Source organism: Eurytemora carolleeae, unplaced genomic scaffold (assembly GCF_000591075.1).
Source record: "Eurytemora carolleeae unplaced genomic scaffold, Eaff_2.0 scaffold156, whole genome shotgun sequence".
Classification (NCBI taxonomy): domain Eukaryota; kingdom Metazoa; phylum Arthropoda; class Copepoda; order Calanoida; family Temoridae; genus Eurytemora; species Eurytemora carolleeae.
Genome location: NW_019396479.1, coordinates 149,375 through 165,449, shown reverse-complemented (window position 1 = coordinate 165,449; position 16,075 = coordinate 149,375). Strand labels below are relative to the sequence as shown.

Below are 16,075 nucleotides of genomic sequence, written 5' to 3'. Positions count from 1 at the left end.
TTTGTGACAAAAACTTAGTTCCTTTCCCCATGTTATTTATGTGCGAAAGTGATCGCAGTTAAAGGAACTGTAAGTGTAATTTCAAATGGCATCATACATGCACAGATTGCATGATTTACAACGTTACCCTTGAAACCTTGATCAGATAAAAAATATGGAAGGTAAGCTTGTTATTTCTTAATCAAACAGTGGTTGATTCTGATATTTTCTCCAGTCTTTTTTAAGCTAGTAATTCACGAGTCACTTTTGCAGAGAATCCACAAATGGAAAAAAACAGTTTTTCAAAACAAGAACTTAAATTTCTAATTCATACCTGATCACACAAAGCTTTTTATAGGGTACTGCATTGTTGTAATTTAGACAGAAAATTACACTTGAAGTCCTTTGAATTACAAATTAACATTCGAAAGCTGATATTTGCAACACATGGAGATTAGAGATTGGCAGTTTTTAATTAGCGACATATCTCAGTGATTTTTAAAAAATTTATAACAAACTAGCTTGGGAACCCAGCGCTGCCCAGGGTACTTACTGTTACTCCCGCCGTTTACCCCTGCTTGGTCAATGTCATATATTACGGTTTTAGCTAATTTTCCCTATACAAGTTGACCCACTCAACTTAGAATCTCAAAATCAAACTAAGACATTTGCGTGGTTCTCCTGAGGTCCCCCATCAAAGTTTGAGGCAAATCAGTCCAATGGTTCCTGAGGTATGATAGGACAAACAAACAGAAAAACAGACAAATTTTCTCTCTATTTTTTTATTCAAATAAAAGTCTTTGTTTTGTTTGTTGTCAAAATTAAAGAAATATTGTGAATTGTACAATTATCAAGTTGTTTACAAATCATTTGATAATTCTAAAAAGGCGATGAATGTAATTCAGAAAATGTTTTAATTATTTGATAAATGATTAGTCTACTGTAATGCAAAATTAATATGTATATATATATATGTATATATATTGTTCTGTATACGGAGTGTACAGTACAACAGAAACTGGACTCCCTTTGTTTACAAACACAGACTTAGAATTTGTATTTAACTTAAATATAAGTTAACGTAAATTAAGATTTCAGAAGTGAATTTTAGCCATTTTACTGCACAATAAATGATTTCAGACAACACAATAATGCCTGCAAGCATAATCTGTAAAACAAGGAATGCACAATTTGTGATACCGAAAAATGAAGATCTTCGAAATATATCTCTTGGTCTCCACTTTTGTATTTTGACAGATTTAAGAGTGGTTAAGAACTNNACCCTAGAAAGTTTTCCCTCTGCCTTATTTCCAAAAATATGGAATTCTATTGAATTAGAGCTTAAAGAAACTAAATCTGCAAAATCGTTCAAAAGAAAAGTCGCCAAGATCTATTTAGATAGTTATGCAAATTATATCTGTAAAAAAAAAAACTGTGTATCATGTGGATAAACTTAGTCTTTACTATCTTCTTCACCCTGTAGTTCATAAACATGATTCTAATAACTTATGTTACCCTCTGTTCCAACCCTTACGCTGAGTATCCTCCCTTTTCTTTATACTCCCTCACCTCCTCCTTACCTTTTACCTGATTTATTATCATTCTTATGTTTAAAATGTACAATGTACATTGTTTTTATCTGCAATTCTCATTCGTTTATAGTGGGCCAACCAATTAAAACAACCTACTCTGGTTAGGCGGGTCCAAACTACATAGTAAATTGTGATTTTTTATTTGTATTATCTCGTGCTTTGTAGTTGAATAAAAATATGAAATGATACTTATTCTGCATTTTTTGTTGAGCCTGGCATAAAGGCGATCCAAGCCAATTCTAGCCAATTTTCTTTTCTTTACAAAATATTTCATCGTTTTTTTACAACAAACAAAATTTTTTCATAAAGTTACAAATAAATATTAAATATGGGTTTCAACGGACTGAGAACCCGCCTCAAACTCTAATTTTCGAATCCCTATATCTGTGCAGCCTGAAGTCAGAACTTTTGTGTTGTAAATCTCAGGATCAAGCATTAATCTTCATCTGATGTAAATGTCGATCCTCAAATTTAAAAGTGCTTACATCGGATATCGAGATCAAGCATTTTTAAGACTAACAATATCCGCACAAAAGTACCGATCTCGGATGTTATAAAAATTCCAATCTTGGATGTTATAAAAGTTCCGATCTCGGATGTTATGGAAGTTCCGATCTCAGGATGTTAAAAAAGTTTGGATCTTGGATGTTATGAAAGTTCTGTTCTCGGATGTTATGAAAGTTCCGTTCTTGGATGTTATAAAAGTTCCGATCTTGGATGTTAAAAAAGTTCCGATCTCGGATGTTATAAAAGTTCCGATCTCGGATGTTATGAAAGTTCCGATCTTGGATGTTAAAAAAGTTCCGATCTCAGGATGTTATAAAAGTTCCGATCTCAGGATGATATAAAAGTTCCGATCTTAGATGTTATAAAAGTTCCGTTCTTGGATGTTATAAAAGTTCAAATCTTGGATGTTATAAAAGTTCCGATCTTAAATGTTATAAAAGATCCGATCTTGGATGTTATAAAAGTTCCGTTCTTGGATGTTATAAAAGTTCCGATCTCAGGATGCTATAAAAGTTCCGATCTCGGATGTTATAAAAGTTCCAACCTCGGATGATATAAAAGTTCCGATCTCAGGATGTTATAAAAGTTCCGATCTTGGATGTTATAAAAGTTCCGATCTCAGGATGTTATAAAAGTTCCGATCTTTATAAAAGTTCCGATCTCAGGATGCTATGAAAGTTCCGATCTTGGATGTTATAAAAGTTCCGATCTCAGGATGTTATAAAAGTTCCGATCTTGGATGTTATAAAAGTTCCGATCTCAGGATGTTATAAAAGTTCCGATCTCAGGATGTTATAAAAGTTCCGATCTCAGGATGCTATGAAAGTTCCGATCTTGGATGTTATAAAAGTTCCGATCTTGGATGTTATAAAAGTTCCGATCTTGGATGTTATAAAAGTTCCGATCTTGGATGTTATACAAGTTCCGATCTTGGATGTTATACAAGTTCCGATCTCAGGATGTAATAAAAGTTCCGATCTTGGATGTTATAAAACTTTGATATTTCAAGTATTGACTGCCGAGAAAAATTAACTTAAAAAATTAAATGTCAATGGTCTTTATCAGGTTTTGAAGGTACAAGAATATAAGGTTAGAGAGACTATAGTCTTGGAATATTCAAACCAAGCAGAGAAATCTTAAGCAAATCGGTCAAGGGGGTTTATGAGTTACTAGCTGAAGAGCCCAGCTTTGCCCGTGGGGCGTAGAATTTTAGTAAGACTTAATTTATTTGGGGCTTATAAAGAAAAGAAATTTCATTTAAAAAAACGCTTTTTGAATAAATTTTTTTCCCTTTGTAATTCCTACCACGCACCAATGGGTTCCCTTCAAAAAAGCTGACATATAAATATGCAAAAGCAAAAACCTTTATTATATAGATGACCAGACATGCAACCCCACGAAGATTAAAAAATAGTGGCGCGTTTTTAAAATTCAGAGGAAAAAATTGCCTTTCTTTAATTTATGAGTTTATTGGACGGGCTGGCGGCACGGCCGGAGTAGAGCTACACAACCTGCGAATGTGAGTGCCGCTGAATAAATGAAAAAGTAAATTATGAGGTTCTTTTGAAAAATAGAGGTTTGTGTTTGTTTGTACTGGTAGACAAGACAATATATTAAATGTCTGTTCACTACACTACAACACCAGGAGCGTACGAGAGCATTTGTGTAGGGGGGGGGGGGGGCACATTTTGCGCGGGTCAGCGCGTAAAAATTTTTTTTCCCCCTCACTTGGCAACATTGTGCCCCACCCCTAAGAAAAAACCCTATTTTACAAAAAATATTGGAACCTTTTTTTTCACAACACACAGAAAAACTAACTATTACGAAGAGCATCCTGCAGACTGTCTCGGAATATTTTCAGTTAAACATATTTTAATTATTATCTCCCAGTCAAAATCCGTTAAAAGTAGCCAGGCCCGTAACCAGGATTTCCCAAAACAAGGGTGAATAGAGGGGTGTTGTACTACGGGCCCAGGAGCACCGAGTGAAATTAAAATATTGAGAATGTATATCCAGAAAAAGAAAGTATAAAAAATCTGAAATTAATGGGTAAAACAGATTTCAAAGTTAAAACGCACTGAAATTTAAATCAGGAATTATAGTTTACCGTGAGCAGGTGGGTTGGGAGCTTAAAAGAACTCCCCCCCCCACCCCACCCCCCTCGTCTGGTGAGTTACAGAAAAAAAACAGGCCAGAATCAGGACAATTGTTTCCATGTTACATGCTGAGCTCGGGAAAGGACCTGAGTTTTTGCAACAAACGGTGGTCGGTGATTTGCTACCTTTGCAACCCAATGTCGTAGACCTTTGATATTTCAAGCAATGGATTCTTTTAGATCAAATAGTCTAAGTATGAAATATCATAGATTTACATTATAAGGTTGCAAAGATATAGGGATTAGAAAATTTGAGTTTGTGGCAAAAACTCAATTCCTTTGGAATTTTAAAAACATTTTTTTCTTTTAATACAAAAATTAAAGATATTTTACATATGACTTATCACAGAAAATATATTATAATTTAATATACCTTTAATTTGTCCAAAAATCGTTCACTAGGACAGACCCTTTCTTTATAGACTGACAGATTAACAGATTAAAATTCAACTGAGCTGTCAAAATGTGGTAACGGTTTTTAATCGTTTAAAACAAATGATTAATCCTCTCGTATGCTTTTGGCCCCCCTCCCTCCTATCATTTTGTACATGTAGCTCTTGTATGTTACACATGTGGAAAGTTATAAATGTGGCCGCAACCCCCGGCCCCAAGGTGCCCTAACAGCGGCAGTCGGCCCCCTAGCCTATCCTAACCACAGCGATCGGCCCTCTAGACTGTCCTAACTGCAGCGCTAGGCCCAGATTTAGTATTTACCTAACCCTGAATAAAATACATAATTTATTTTGATAGTTTTGGAAGAACATTAAATTAAATAAAAACAATTAATAAAAAGAATTTTTTAGTCAAACCTGTAAAGAGCTTTAGTGTATTCATCTTGGGCCAACATATGAAAAATATTCTGTTTTATAGTTATAATTAAAATATAGTTTTATATTTTATTTCACATTTATCATTAGATGTATATTTTTACTAAATTTTTAATAATGGAAAATATTAGTTAAAAAGAAGGCCGAAGGGTTGTGCATTATCTCATGGAATAATATTTCAGAAAAATATTAAATAGATAAATCATAATATGTTACTGTTTGAACTGTATGTTGCAATTGCATACAGTGTGTATCACCTAACATGATAAATTTTAAATACAGATCACCAGGTGTATATCTAATCCATAAAAAAGCTTTTCGCTCTTATATGTATATATATTTATTTGTACGCACAAAATTCCAACCCTTGTGGAATTTCATCTTTATCTTTGCAACCTTTTCTGGTCTTTTGCCCACAACCTGGCCATTCAGGTGCAGTAAAACGGACCTTGGCAATAATTGCATTGATCTTTGGTGTACTTAGTCTCTCAGATGGACTCATAGAAGTAATTCTCTTCACCAGAGGTTTGCCATGTGTTCCAATATTCTCTTGGTTTCCTCAAACTGAATCTTGGGTTCTTTTGTAATATCTCTTAAACCGTGACTTGAACTTTTCCAGTTCATCTTCTGCATTTTAGATGCCAGAAAACAAATAAATGAATTAGGCTATTACATAATTCAATCTGAGAGAGTGGGGGGGGGGGCTTGGGATGAAGATTTTTCATTTCTGTCCTTGTAAGAACTACAGGGTGTCCCACGAAACATGACAGTATGCAGGACGACTTGAATGTCGTCTTGATTTTTGATATAATTTGCTGCTTCTCAGACTCGTTTGTAATCAGATTTTCAAGATTGAGACAATTTTTAAAATTTACGTACAATTTCCGATTAAATAAACCCGATTTTAGGCTTGTAGATACAAAAATAACAATTTTATAGGCTCCTAAAGTTTCAAATTGGAGTGAGTAATTTGATATAAATAAGATAATCTCCGTTTGCACAATTTTGTATAAAGGTCATACAGACTTGCTTGTAATCGGATTTTCAAGATTGAGACATTTTTTTAAATTTACATACAATTTCCGATTCAATGAGTCCAATTTGAGGCTTGTAGATCTTTCTACGTAAATGTTCATCTTCCTATTTATTTATGTATCTTTCAAATCCTAAATGTTATCAGTGTCCTGAGACTATAACTTAATTGAGATTATTTTTTGAAAAAAAAAACAGAGTTTGCGTTTCCGGATTTCGAAAAGTAAATTTTATGATTAGCTCTTTTATTTTAAAAACAATGTAAGGAGTTTAACTTTGAAAAATAGTTTTCGAATCGATTCGAAACACTGCAGTTTCTAAAATATGTCCAGTCTTTCCGCTCCTCTACTACTCGAGTTCATAGTGTACGTCAGGCCAAAGTGTACACTTTACAAACTGGAAACAGTTCCTGCAAACTTATCTTCATAAAAACAATGTTATCTTGAAGAAACAGATTTATAACATTCAAAAGGAACAAAAGTGAAGTTGAATTATACAGGGTGTATCATATTAGATCGTTTACAGCTTTAAAATAAAATTTTCGGGACTATAAATCAGAAAATAAAAATAAAATGAATCAATTAAAAAATTGTATAAGGCAATTATAAAAATTTGCATGCAGAAAATACTAAGTTTTTTTCGAGTATTATGTGCGTATGTGCCTGGAGATAATCATAATATGATATCAGACGGTCTGAATATTAAAGGAAAGGAATAAAAAACTGGAAAATTGTTTAGAAAACGAAATTAAAATTAGGACCGAAAATTATGACTTTTTTAAGGACAAAACTCTGGATGGAAGAAATTATCAATTTTTGAGTTTATGTGACCCCTAATTAGATTCCTTTCATAATTAATTAAGATAATTGCGTATTTTAGACAGAAAATGAGCGTCAAAGTATACGCAGATCTTATGTCCCAGCCTGCCCGAGCTATTGTCCTCTTCTGTCGAGGTGCCAAGCATCTAGAATGGCTCAGTAACATCTCACCATATAACATCTTGCCATAAAACATTTCGCCATATAACATTTCGCTATATAACATTTCGCCATATAACAACTTGCCATAACATTTCGCCATATAACAACCTGCGATATAACATTGTGAGATAAAACAATAACTCCCCATATAAAAACAAAAAACAAAATTTAGTGGAAAGTAGTAGTTTATTAGTAGTTTAGTAGAAAGTATATATGTAATTATATAAAATCATGAAACAGTGTTCAGCTCATATAAAAGTAGATTTAAATTTAGTGTAGGAGAAGTTGTTAAATTTTTATGTCAACCATAGATGGTTTCCCCCAAAGATAATATATATATAGATATGCAGGCAGGTAGAAACCTCCTTCCTAAATTGCTTGTAGCAGACAACTAATTTTTGAACCTCTGAGATTCAAAATTTATACCTGCCTGCATATCTATATATATATTATCTTTGGTTTCCCCGCTGAGTTGTAGATGCGTGCAGTACTCTCGACATTGTTGAAATTACTATATTTGCGGATTTTTAGTTTTTGATTCATGGATTTTCTGGTATCATTTACACTACAATTTAATTTAAAAATTTATATATTGGCGAGTTGTTGTTATATGGCGAAATATTACTTAGGCGAGTTATTACTTGGGTAAGTTGTTATATGGCGAGTTGTTATATGGTGAAATGTTATATGGTGAGATGTTACTGAGCCTCTAGAATTTTTAAAAAATGTACTGGAAATTTTAAACTCCATTCCTTTAATGTATGAAATTATTGGCCGAATTGGTCTAAAGTTTGGACCATTGAGAAATCAGTTTTATATTTAACAACTTAAATTATTCCCTTAAGCTTATATGTACATATACTGCCTATATCAGATAGTCAAATTTTGAAGTAACAAAGGTTTAAACCCTTAGGAGTTAAGTTGCCAATATATTAAGTTAATAAATTAACAAAGGTCACATTTTATGGATAACAAATTCATTACGAATTTTCACAGATAGGACATTTCATAAATAGTACATTTTGTAGATAGATAATTTCATAATAAAAGATATTTCTTATAGGTTAAGACATTTTATAGATAAGATTTGTTATAGATAGAACTATGAACTATGAAATGTCCTATCTATTAAATGTCCTATCTATGAAATTTCCTATCTATTAAATGTAAAATCTATAAAAATTTTCAGCAATGTTAATTCAAAATTTATTGAAGTATTCCATTTACTGTGCACGCAGAATGCGGAGTTGTCTCCTTTTATCAGCTTTGCTCAGGGAGCAGGGACAGGGCCCTTCCCAGATAGGGCTCTGATTGCTAAGCGGAGTTGATATAAAACCGCATTTGTGTTAGACATAGTAGCTCTTTGTTATTTCTATTTCTTGACTTAGTACCCTGGCCGTGGCTACTGTAGTTAAGAAGGAGGCTGGCTAATTGAGCACAGGGTTCCGGGCGGCTTGGCCTTCCCTCCCTCCAAATGTACGAGCACCTTTCCCAGCATCCCTGCAAATAGTGTAAAGAGCTTTTTAGCAGAGCTCTGCTATCCTAGGCTGTGGGAATGCAACTGAAATGTTCTATCTATGAAATGTCCTATCCAAGAAATGTCCTATCTATGAAATGTTCTATCTATGAAATGTCCTATCTATAAAATGTCCTATCTATGAAATGTCCTATCTATGAAATGTCCTTTCTAAGAAATGTCCTATCTTTGAAATGTTCTATCTATGAAATGTCCTATCTATAAAATGTCCTATCTATGAAATGTCCTATCTATGAAATGTCCTTTCTAAGAAATGTCCTATCTATGAAATGTCCTATCTATGAAATGTCCTATCTATGAAATGTCCAATCTATGAAATGTCCTATCTAAGAAATTTCCTTTCTATAAAATGCCCTATCTATGAAATGTCCTATCTATGAAATGTCCTTTCTAAGAAATGTCCTATCTATGAATTGTCCTATCTATGAAATGTCCTATCTATGAAATGTCCTATCTATGAAATGGCCTATCTATATGATATCATTCTGCAAAATGTCTTTTCAAGACATAAAGGACAGTGATTTTATCTAAGAAGCGGAATTTATTGATAAAAGCAATTACAAAACATTTCCAAAATGTGGTCTGTCTTTTTTGCGTCAAAATTACCAGAGATAAAATGTTGTTCAGATTCTTTATCTCTGTTAAACCATTCGTATCTCTTGTGATTTTGAAAGCATAAAAAAGCAGACCACATTTAAAAAATGGCAAGACCAAATAAATAATTCAAAAATTTCATTAATTTTTAGAATTTTGTTTATATGTTGATTTGATTTAGCTGCCGGAGTCCCACATGAGCATATTCCAATAAGGATTGCTAAGGGAGAACATACAACAGACGAATATACTACAATGAACCCTTTACAGAAAATACCAGTAATTAAGGTAAAAAAGGTGCAAAGAAGTGTCTAACTGTTTAATTTAATGTTAGAATATTGGATGAATTTTTTTTTAGCCTTTAGTTGAGTTTTTGTGGAAAACACATTTTTTGTTAAAGGAAGTGTTCGCGAAAAATGAAAGGGGGTATAGGCTTACGTCGAAAAATTATCGATGGTGATCGCTACTATTCTTTCTTCTATCTGTTGCGTCTATAAGGAGAAAATTATTTAGATATCACAACCTATAATCATCGATAATTTTTCGACGCATAATTCTTTTAAAGTTATATTTCATAATATTTTTGACTTCGTTTTTTTTCTAATAATATCAAGTATGAGTCGTTTTTATCAACTTTCTCCTTTCGGACGCAACAGATAAAAGAAAGATTATGTAGCGATCACCATCCCTAATTTTTCGACGTAAGCCTATACCCCCTTTCATTTTAGCGAACACTCCCTTAAACATGAGAATTTTGACTAAATGGGGAGACAGCGATTTCTAAGAATTGCACAGTTAAATGGTAATTCTAAATTAAATTCACAGGAGTGAACCTTAAAGTTAAAAATCCCCCCCTCCCTCCCTTTCTACGGTTGTTTAAAGAATAGAAGAGGGACATTGAGCTTTGCCCCCCCCCCCCCGTTACGTCTTTGAATTACTTATTCTTTTTTTAGGATGGAGACTTCACTTTAACCGAATCTGTGGCCATGTTCAGGAAAACAGGATCAAATTTATTATTATCAGATTTTAGCATTTTTTCCGAATTTTTGACGAGACAAATGCTTAAAACAAAATCCCGACTTATTACAAACTAAATTACGTTCATTTTAATGTCTTTAATCCGGAAAGCTCAAGGGATTTAATGATAATAATAATGATAATGATAATAATAATAATAATTATAATGATAATGATAATGATAATAATAATAATAATAATAATAATAATAATGATAATAATTAGAGTGAATGGCATTCTTATTTAAAGAGCTGGTTTTGACATGAACCTGTTTTAATAAGTTTTAAGATAAGTGGATTCAGTAAAAATTGTTGAAAGACAAATTAAAATATTTCTTCATAAAAGAATGACCCTTTGTCAAGGGTTAATTTTTGCCTAAGTATTTTGATCAACTTTCATAAAGATATTTGGCGCGTGAAAAGGACATTGCTGATCATTGGTATCCTAAGGTAGAATCTTAAAATAAAGAAATTAAGTCTTTGGGACATCCTCAAATTTTGTAATCCTTATATCATTTTAACCTGGTGTTGTAGAGATTTGATATTTCAAACTTAGACCATTTGATTTAACAGAAACTATTAATTGAAATGTCTTTAGGTCTACGACATTGGGTTGCAAAGATATTGGGATTAAAAAATCAGCATTTGTGGGAAAGACTCAATTCCTTTGCATCATAAGTATGTCGACATAATTTTAAATGACCCTTCATTAAAAGATTTCCATGTCAGATTCACAACAGTATCATGTTAATGTTTATATTAGCAGCAACAAGGAAGATATAGTCGTTTTATATCTGGAAAAGTGTTAGATTTTGACAATTTTATTCTTTGACTCTGCTGCATGAATCCGCTAGACAATAGATTATAATGAACTCAAAATTCTTGCTGTCAATTGGATATTTCTGTATATAGGGGTCCCTTGGCAATACGTCGAAAGTCTTTTTTTAATAATTTATTTAGTCTGGCACATTTCAGGATAGTAAAGCTCAGGCTCGCGTGGATGAATACCTTGAATGGCAACATCTGAATACAAGAATGCAGGTTTACCATTTAGGGGGAGGAGAAGCCAACAAAATTGTTTAAATCTAATTTTTCATAATTCCTGTACTATTGTTTTAAATTCATTTTCACGGAGATGGGTCATTCAAAAAATGTTAAACAATCTTGAAAATAATAATATTTCTAGTGTGCAGGATACTTCCGAGCAAGATGGCTGATACCTATTTTGAAACAGGTACCATCCAATTCTTATTCAGAGTTGGGATTTTGAGGAAGAATTCCGAATTTTCTATCGTTTCAGTCTTCAGAGCAGGGATTTAAAAAGCTTAAACCCGAGTAAAACCTGGTTTATTCAGAGATTTGAGCGTTAGTAAAACCCGAGTCAGGATAGCTCCTGTTTGATCAATGAGATACAAATGAAAGACTGCTTATGAAAGCTTTCTCCTCATAGCAGACAGATCAGCTGAGGCGAGGTCCCTGCATGCACATTTCGAAAATTTTAACTACATGTAGATTTCATACCTATTGATCAAATTTTACACCACAAATAATTCCCTAGATTTAAAATGTACAAATATAATATTTTTTACGAAATTTACAATAATTAGCTTTCGAAGACCCGAGCCTTCAAGAGCGAAAAACCCAAGACGGTTGGTTTTTGCTAAACCCAAGGCCATCCCAAACCCGAGGCTTGACTTGAGCTTTACTTAGACTTTAGTAGACTTTAAGACCGGGTTTTACTTGGGGTTAAGGTTTTTAAATCTCTGCTCGGTTCTATCTTACTGGTTGAGCAAACTCATCCAGAAAAAAACATGCATTGAATTTCTCTGAATTCTGATATACAAATAAAAAACTTGTTGATACAAAAGAGCAAGCTATATAAATGATGAAGTCAGTCGAATTTTGAAAAAAAGGAAGATTCATAAATTGGAATTTGCTTCTTTATACATAGTTTGAAGCATGCACTTCTTTCATGATCCTTTTCATTATTCAATGCACATTTGGGTGCAATTATCTAAATTGACCTGAAATTAGCTAGAACTAGACAACTGTTTAAACCTTTTTTCTTCATCTGATATTTCCTCTCAAGTTTTGAACGATCAAAAACCATTTTCCATATTTTTGTGGTTAGTATACTTTGTCTCTATGTACTGCCAAAGTTATTATACCTGAAATAGAGCAGAAATAAATTCACTCAGCAATTAAATACTGTAAAAATTGTGAATATGAAAGAAAAGTTTTTTGCACGGAATACAGAAAACAGCGCACTGTAAAAAACGTGAGTTTAATTTAAATTAACTCACTGGAAACACAGAAGAAAGTAATATTTGGAAAATATTTTTACTTCTAGAAGCAACCAAATGAGAAGTTAGTGGCTCAGCTGAGAAAAGGAATGGAGGAATGTCTTGATACAATTGAAAAGGTAAAAGATGTTTTTATTGCCAGCAATGTGGTCGGTAATTGAAGAAGAATAAATTTACTTCCATCAAATTTGTATACAAAAATATACAAGAACATCGATATAAGTGGATACTGTAAACATGTAACAAATAAAAACTGTTCCATAAATGAACTTGAGTTTGAAAACTGAAACCATTTTTTTACAATTGAGAAACTGATAAACTTCCTTATTTTTCTAATATCTTTGTAACCTGGTGGTTAAACCCTTGAAACGTTGAAATTTTAGTAGAATTCATAGTTTAGAATGTCAAAGGTCTACGACATCAGATTGCAAAGAAATAAGGATCGGAAAATTATAGCATGAGGAGAGTAAGCTCTGCATTAATTTGTTAATAATTTAGACCTGGTTGAAGGAAGGCAATCAGAAGTTTATGTGTGGAGACACAATATCTGTAGCTGATATACTGGCAGCATGTGAACTAGAGCAACCATCCATGGCAGGGTAGGTCTGGGTGGGTAATGGGAAGTCAGGACGGGCATGGGTAGCCGGTAGGTCAGGTCTAGTGTTGCGGTTTTGATTTTAATTTTTGAGAAGTTATACAAATTTCAAAACAGTTTATTCTAAACATTATAGCTTCTTTTACACTATGTAAAACGAACGAAATCAATACTAGTCAGGTCGGGTAACAAATAAATTAAAACTTTCTTTAACCCCTAGATACGATGTACGTAAGGATCGACCCATCCTCTCCTCCTACATGACCAGGGTCAAGGACATCCTCAATCCACACTACGACGAAGTCCACACTGCTGGTAACATACAGTGAGACCTGAAAAACTGTGTTTATGAAAACGACTGCCAGACTTGATTGTTATGATTTAGAATTGATCAATGAACATTGTAACACAGAAATTGTGCAGTATGCACAGACCCATTTTACTCAATAAGTTGATATCCAAGCTGCTGGTAAAATTATTTAAAAAGTAAAACATCAAATTCGCAGAAAATTACAAGTCGTCTTTCTATTTCACAGTTTTAGTGACATATCATGATTTGGTTTTGACTTACTACTGGATATTGTTGGGAATTTTTGGCGTTCAGATGACTTTACAAAAATCTACGAGGTCTTTCATAATTAATAAAATATTAATCTTCAAGAAAGCAAACTGTGAATCTCTATATACAGAGCGTCCCACTCCCATATCATATTAGATTATCTCCAATCTTTAACACCAAAATAAACCCTTAATACTCGAAAAACTTATCCTTTTCCGCAAGAAAATTCTTATATAAGCCTTATGTTATTTTTCAAAATGATTCATTCTAATAAAATTTTCTAATTAGTCCCGAAAATCGTAATTTAGACCCGTTCTCGGTCTAATATGATGTGGGACACCCTGTAGGTTTCTTTCAGTACACAGCAAGATTTAAAATTTTTTTACTTTGACATAAGAAACAGGCCAAGAAGAAGACTAATAGTTTATGAACAAACTTCACAATTTTAAACATCGTGTACGCCTTTCTCTGTTTGGGTCAAAAAGCAAATTGTTCATATTTTTAAAAAGCACCTCGATAAATGTAAAGTATAAAAACTCTAAAAATCAGTGTTATAGTTAGCGTTTCATAAAGGATGTCAAAATTGTCGTTTTTGAAATTAGCAATTGAATTATTCTTCGCCTTTTTCCTTTTTCCAATAATCTATGCCCACTCTTAAATCTATGGGTTACCCATAGTTAGACAGTGACTATTTGAGTTATATTGACTTTTTTATATTCATTGCTCCTTTCAGGCGCTTACTTTTATATGTACTTAGAGTTTTAGGATGTTATATAAGCTCATCTTTTGTGGACAGCCCTGCACTAAACTCATAAATCAAATTTTTGTGAAAAATTAGTAAATTCCTTTAAAACTTGAATGTTTGTTGAATAATTGTCTAAATTTATTTTTAGTTTATAAGATGACAAAGAAGTTCGGAGGAAAGATTCCAGGAGTTACAGACACAAAGGAAAATTAATTCTTAAATTTGTTTTATCTTATACATTAACTTTATGTTCTGTGGAGGCGAAGTGGGTCAGGGGCCCAGACGTACTTACTTTGCAACCCCCCTCCCTTCCCCCTCCATCCCANATTTAACAAAATTGAAATCTGAACCAAACTCTTTATATCTCCGGTAATATTGAAAGCACAAAAAACGCAGACCACTTTTTGGAAATGCCAGGGCTAGGAGAATTATGTGATAATTGTTTAAAGAATCATACATGTTAAAGTAGATAGAAGACTAAATGTCACAAATAAATTCAAATACCAAAGACGACTTCCAAGTCCTCTTGCTATTGTCATGTTTCGTGGGACACCCTGTATATTACGTTAAAACAGAGAAAATTTACAATATGAAATACAACCTTAGTGTTAAAAATCTTCAAATATGAATTTCTATTCCTTGTACCCTAACCCCCTCCGCATCATCATACCCAGCCCCCCCCCCCACACCGACCATATCCTTTAATTAAGTTTCAAATCAGATAGACAAAATGCACTTTAATGGCCCCTCCCTTTCCTCGTCACATATATAATATACAATGAAAAAGCTTATATACTCAAGTTATAAGCAGCCAAAATGGTAATTTCCTAGAGAACGATTTTTGGACATGACAAAAAATTTTAAACTGCATATAATTGATAGTTCTATGAGTAGTAGGTAGAATGAACAATAGTTTAAACGATCAATAGTTCAAACGGCAGTAATTCAAATACGGACCTACCGACATATGATACACACATACAGGGTGTCCCACGAAACATGACAGTTGGTGAATAGTTTAGAATGTCTTTTTCCATAATTTGTTAAGTTGTTTGATACCAAAGATCAATAAAAATATTATATGGGAGTCATGCTATATTAAAATTAATTTCAAAGTAAAAGATAATGAAACAAAAGATTTTTTAACTTAAAATAACGATTTATTAAATGTCATGTTTCGTAGGACACCCTGTAATCATTTATCAAATTATTTTTGTAGACATACTTCAAAGACGACATTTATGTTTTATATCCAAACCTTAATCCTAAACTAACACTCAAACTCCAGTTTCCGGTTAAGAAATGTACGATAATTTCCCGACTAATTAAACAAAACAAAAGTTCAAGAAAATCACCAGTAATTAGCGAAATTTTTGCTTTTGAATGTGATGTGAAAGATTATTCTGTAAATTCTGAATACGTTGCAATCTTTTATCGCAATATATTTGTGCAGATTTATGCAAAGTGATCTCTCTTTGTTCAGTATTTCAACCTTGGCTTTCTAGACGTCAAATCTTATATTTTTTTTCTCTGAGATAATTGTTGTTTCTGTACTTAAGGGTTAAGCTCCTCTCTCTCTCCTATATTTGCGAATACCTATTTGTTTCTTTATGGTATATTCTATAGAGAACGATCCTTTTGGACCCCCCCCCAG

The 16,075-nt window shown here is 33.0% G+C and overlaps 1 protein-coding gene across 3 annotated transcripts; it reads left to right on the top strand.

Annotated features, from left to right (window-relative positions):
• The first annotated feature begins 6,950 nt into the window (after nt 1–6,950).
• LOC111704041 (glutathione S-transferase theta-3) lies at nt 6,951–14,719 on the top strand. Of its 3 annotated transcripts, none has more exons than XM_023476152.1 (10): nt 6,951–7,045; nt 9,385–9,491; nt 10,157–10,197; nt 10,624–10,669; nt 11,195–11,260; nt 11,406–11,453; nt 12,570–12,641; nt 13,021–13,121; nt 13,338–13,432; nt 14,570–14,714. In XM_023476152.1, exons 1-10 carry the CDS (start codon nt 6,979–6,981, stop codon nt 14,632–14,634), a joined length of 708 nt encoding a protein of 235 aa, XP_023331920.1. In that variant the 5' UTR covers nt 6,951–6,978; the 3' UTR covers nt 14,635–14,714. The 3 variants fall into 3 exon arrangements, with proteins under 3 accessions (XP_023331920.1, XP_023331921.1, XP_023331922.1); XM_023476154.1 differs by lacking the exon at nt 6,951–7,045 and adding an exon at nt 8,447–8,548 and having other exon boundaries at nt 14,570–14,715; XM_023476153.1 differs by lacking the exon at nt 11,195–11,260 and having other exon boundaries at nt 14,570–14,719.
• The last annotated feature ends 1,356 nt before the right edge of the window (nt 14,720–16,075 follow it).

Coding starts and splice junctions, on each gene's coding strand:
- LOC111704041 (XM_023476152.1), top strand. CDS start 6,979: ATGAGCGTCAAAGTATACGCAGATCTTATGTCCCAGCCTGCCCGAGCT. Junction 7,046..9,384: donor TATTGTCCTCTTCTGTCGAG/GTGCCAAGCATC, acceptor GATTTGATTTAG/CTGCCGGAGTCCCACATGAG. Junction 13,433..14,569: donor CGACGAAGTCCACACTGCTG/GTAACATACAGT, acceptor ATTTATTTTTAG/TTTATAAGATGACAAAGAAG.